Below are 5,000 nucleotides of genomic sequence, written 5' to 3' on the forward strand. Positions count from 1 at the left end.
CTGCTGAACAATGCATTGCTTCTTACTCTTTTTTTATTACATGTATTTAGTTTATAATGACTTTGCATTATTCTGTCAATTGCTGCTTTCAGGGCTAGAATTGCTATGTCCACTTTCATTGCAATGGTAAGTATTGTATTTGACACCCTTTACCCTATAAAGGTCCTTTTCAGACAGGCAGAAAGTATCCTTTACTGATTGCTCATCGGAGGGCCTTGTGCATAGACAGAATGGCCTGAAAGTAATTATTCATCTCACATTACTGGCAGCAACCTCTAGAGAAATACTCTGTCAACAGAAAAATGTACACAGTAAAGTGCTCAACTGGTGTCCTAAAACTTGAGTATATTTGCTTTTTCAAACACATATCAGTAGGAAATGTTAGTTATATAATCAATTAAAGTAATGCCCATTATTTCCAGAATTATGTTAATAGTTTTTTTAAACACTCATCTTACACGATAGTTATGAAAAACATCACATTCAAGAGCCTTTCACTTCTTGAAGAGGTGTGTGAGTTACAAAATGCATTTCTCTGTTAATTAATACTCCTTACCATCATTTGGCTGTTCTGTTTCACACTCTGCATAGACAGGCCTTGCTGGTAGATGAATTTTAATTAAATCAAAACAGCTCATGCCTCAGACTTGCTGCCAACACGAGCACTCAACAAGAGGCCATCTAGGTCTACTGGAGCTGACTAAACACAGAGTCACAGCATAAACACCCAAGGTACCACTGCTGCAACACTAATAGGTGTCAAAAATCAAAAACCCCCAGCAAGGAGAAAATGAAATCAAAGGACAATAAGAGGAAAAAAGTACCTTCAGATTGCCTTTTGTTGTGAATGCTCTTCCACATATAGTGCAGGCAAAAGGTTTCTCACCAGTGTGTGTCCTTTCGTGGATCTGCAGAGCACTGGAAGAAGAAAACGTTTTCCCACACGTGTTGCAGTAGTGCTGTTTTGGAGTTCTTCTGGGGAGAGCAGGGAGCAGCACAGGGGACGTGGCAGAGGACAGTGGCCCCGAAGCAACTAGACCAGAGGAGGCTTCTTTGCTGTCCTGAGGAGAGCCATGCACAAAGCCGTTAACCTCGGTCTTTATGAGCGATGACAGAGTGTTCGCGGGCATCACTGAAGAGTTCTGATTGGGGCCGATGCTGGAGTTGGGCTCAAAAAGCTGTGATGGTAGATCTCGCATTTGATGTGTCAACATATGCTGCTTCAAATTACCCTTTGTGGAAAAGCCACGATTGCAAACTGTGCAAATAAATGGTCTCTCTTTGGTATGACTTCTGTAATGAATGTCCAAGGCACTCTGACAAGCAAATGTTTTGCCACAAATGTCACATGCAGTGTTTTTAAATTTACCTCTATCTCTGAAAGGAAAGAGCATACTCAGGGACTCTTCTTTAATCATTTTATCAGTGTTACTAGACGTCAAATCCAAAGCACCACTGTTAGCAGGGGTTGGAGACAAACCGTTGGCAAACTCACTTGGTAAAGCTCTTAATGGTTTCTCTTCAATACTTGGTGACTTGTGGTAATCATTAGTGCTGTTGGATGGGGACAAGGCCTGCATGGAAGAGGTAGACTCTGAGACAGCAGGGCTTCCAGCACTTTGGCTTTCCATATCGCCACCCACAGACGACGAATCATTAGTTAAAACGTCCCCTTCCACTGACCCATTTTCTACTGACTTCAGGCTTGCCTGAAGTTGTTCAGCAAGGCCGGCATTGATCATCTTCATCTGATTTTCCAGAGCAGCAATACTTGACATTTCCAGGGGCAGAGGGGAAGAAGACAAGCTGTCTTGTGATGCATCCACGGATTTAGGTGTATCTGGCACGCTGCTGTCAGGACAGTCTTCCATATTCTCATCTGAGAAGTTGTCTATGTCATCAAAATTCTTATCATCAAAAGATCCCGTATCTGATTCCATTGACTCAGGATAGTTTTCTGTCACTGGGGTGTTTGGGATCTGTCCTCCCATGTGCATTCGGATATGCTGCTGCAGCACAACAGCGTTTGTGAATTTTTTCTGGCAGATTGGGCAAGAATGTTGCACTCTCAGCGGGGGCATGGCACGATGGACACTGTAGTGAGTCTTTAAGTTGCCCTTAGTAGTGAAAGCACGACCACAGATTTTACATTTGAATGGCCTCTCTCCAGTATGGGTGCGATAATGCATTTTCAGTGCGCTCTGGCAACTGAGAACTCGATGGCAAATGATGCACTCGTTAGGATCAGTTGCCTTTTTGTCAATGTTTTCTACAAGCTGCTGCAATTTTGATGTTTCAGATGCTGGCGTTGAATCCAATAGTCCTCCAAATGGAAACTTTGCCTTAAATTGCTCTGACATGAGAGGCATCAGTGGATTTGTAAAAGTGGCGACACCGCTGGAGCCCGAGTCTGCTGCTGGGGAGCTCACAGAGCTGCTCATGTTAGTGATGGTGCTTGAGTTTTGAGGGTTTTCTTCCGTTTTGCCATTTGAGGTAGGCAACGCTCCAGCCTCTACCTCATCAGAAAGTCCATTGGAAATTTTTGATGTGGGGTCAGCTGTTCCCGAGTCACTCTTGACAGAGCAGGGAGGGCTAGCAGAAGGATGGCTAATGGGAATCGGCTGAGGCTCCTCAGTTTTGATGAATGGGGTCAAGCTTGGAATTGTTGGTGGGAGTGGCAGGCCAACAGAAGTTGTTAGGGTGGAGAGGACTGGCTTGCTGTCCAGCCAGCTTGTGACAGGTTTCTCTGGTGGTATAGACATCCCATAAGGAATACCCGTGCTTGTAGGAATATTGTCCAAATGCTCTGGCACTGGGTATGGATTCATTTGAATATGAGGGTATTTTTCTTTGTGACGCTGAAAGTGGACTTTTAAGTTTCCCTTTGTGGAGAACCTGTTTCCACATATGTTGCATTTAAATGGCCTCTCGCCAGTGTGAGAACGCAAATGAATCTGCAAGGCACTGTCACTCCCAAACACTTTAGCACAGAACCTGCATTTATGCTTAAAGAATGCCTCATCTGAATTACTTTTTGCTTCAAATGCAGTTACATTTGGTGGCTTGCTTTTTCTTTGCTGTGCCAAGGCAGTCAAGGAGTTTAAATCCTCTGCAGGTGTTCCAATATTGGACAAGGGACTGGAGAAAACAGAGTTACTAGGGGTGGGCTGAGGTAGAAGTGGATTAGATGCAGGACTTAATAAACTGCTTATTGCAAAAGCTGGTGAAGATGATGCTGATACTGGTGGGTTGGTGAGCTGTGAGCCACCAAGAGTTGAAGCCACTTTTTCTGAGGACGGTGTTGTAACTGCTGCTGCCAATATGTTAATATTTGGAGAAGAGCCACTATTGGATGGAATTAGAGTGTTGCCAGGGTTGCTCTGAGGTAGCTGTATAGGGGGTAGCTGTTTCACACCACTGATGCTGGCAGATTGACTAGCAAGGCTTTGTGCTAATCCAGCTGCTGCAGCCAGCTGCTGGGATAAATGGGAACTTAATGTGGACAAGGGGTTGGCAGATGTTCGTAAAGTACCTTGAGAAGGGCTAGAAGATGTTGGCATGTCTGTATTTTGGGTAGCCAACAACAATATTTGGTGACGAATTTGTTCAATCAGTTGCAACTGATGGATCTGCTGCTGCTGCAATGCCAACAGTTGCTCCATCAGGGCAGGGACAGCGAGTTTAGTGCTCGATGCCCCGTTACATCTTGCCTCCTGTGAGAACTGTGCTACTGCCACTTTAGTACTCTGCAGGTTTTCAATTATTACATTACTATTTATCACTGAAAAGTTGCCTAGTGTTGTCAGATCCCCTATGTGAGGTAGAGAGGTTGTTACAGCTGAGGTACCCATTGTGGAGCTGTTACTGCTTGTAATACTATTGTTGACACTCTTGGAACTGCTACTGCTATTGTTAATGCTGGAAGCCTCCACATCCATGGATTCTTCCCTGTCAAGTTTGTTATGCTCTGAAAGGTCACTGCAGTCTACTTGATCTGTGTTATTAACTGTGTCATTCATCTGTTCATCAGGATTATCAGAAGGGGAACTAGGAGGGAAGGTTTCAGAAGGAGAAGCTGGATTTTCATTCACAATTAAAACTAATTGATTTTTAGTACAATTCTTCTTGTGTTGCAGGAGATCTGATAATTCAAAGAACTCAGCACAGCACCTGCCACAGACATGGGCGTCCTTGTTCTTAGTGGTTCGATTTGCTTGACCCTTTTCTGTGTCTCCTAAAACATCAAAAGATGATGGATTAGGAACCAACCAGTAAATACAAAAAAAAATCTGCAGGACATTTTATTTAAAATTACTGGTTTTATCTACCACTCTAAAACAGAGTAAGATTGCACATGAAAATAGATCAATATTCCTACTTCACAAAAATAAGTCAAAAGCACCATTTAAAACTGTACAAGGGAGTTTTATCAATCCCTGTGTCTTAGATTATCATTTGCTTCAGATAATCCATCAAAATATAAAATACTATGAACTGAAGGCATTGGAGCATAATGAAATTCCATAGCAAAGTATTGATTTCCAATAATTCATACTGCTTATTGTCTAGTTGTCCACTGAGTGCAAATCAGCCATTTGAAGGACTCATTAGACTCTCACGTTCCTGTCAACCTTGTTCATTTTCAACTGATTCAAAGATATCTGTGACAGTTGCCCCATCACTAAACTAATTTGTAGTCATTCGAGGTCCCAATCAGTTGTTGACAAGGAAAAAAGTACGTATTACCAAGCTAAAGATTCATCCCCCATTTCTTCCAAGTTGCTACATAAAGTATAAACTGTGAATCTGCTTTCCAACCAAACTTAATTCTGTGGCGGTTACAAACTGAACAGAAAAGAAAAATCCCTTATAAAATGGAATCATTTACCATAAAATGGTAAAGTGCCAAAGCACTTTAAAGAGTTCTTTTAATGCCTCAAGCAATGTTTCTACAATTAAGCAAATGTCCTATTTGCCACCATGTGCTTCACCAAGCACTC

General features: G+C 42.5%; 1 protein-coding gene across 3 annotated transcripts in view; it reads right to left on the minus strand.

Moving 5' to 3' along the window:
* Positions 1-5,000, minus strand: part of SALL1 (spalt like transcription factor 1) — a 16,248-nt gene that overhangs the window by 2,923 nt on the left and 8,325 nt on the right. For 2 of the 3 annotated variants that reach the window (XM_005426446.2, XM_005426447.2), the window contains one exon: positions 825-4,234. In XM_005426446.2, coding sequence (XP_005426503.1) covers positions 825-4,234 — 3,410 coding nt within the window. The remainder of the gene's footprint in view (positions 1-824; positions 4,235-5,000) is intronic. The other variant, XM_031061464.1, reaches the window with a different exon arrangement.

This window comes from Geospiza fortis, unplaced genomic scaffold (assembly GCF_000277835.1).
Source record: "Geospiza fortis unplaced genomic scaffold, GeoFor_1.0 scaffold405, whole genome shotgun sequence".
Classification (NCBI taxonomy): Eukaryota; Metazoa; Chordata; class Aves; order Passeriformes; family Thraupidae; genus Geospiza; species Geospiza fortis.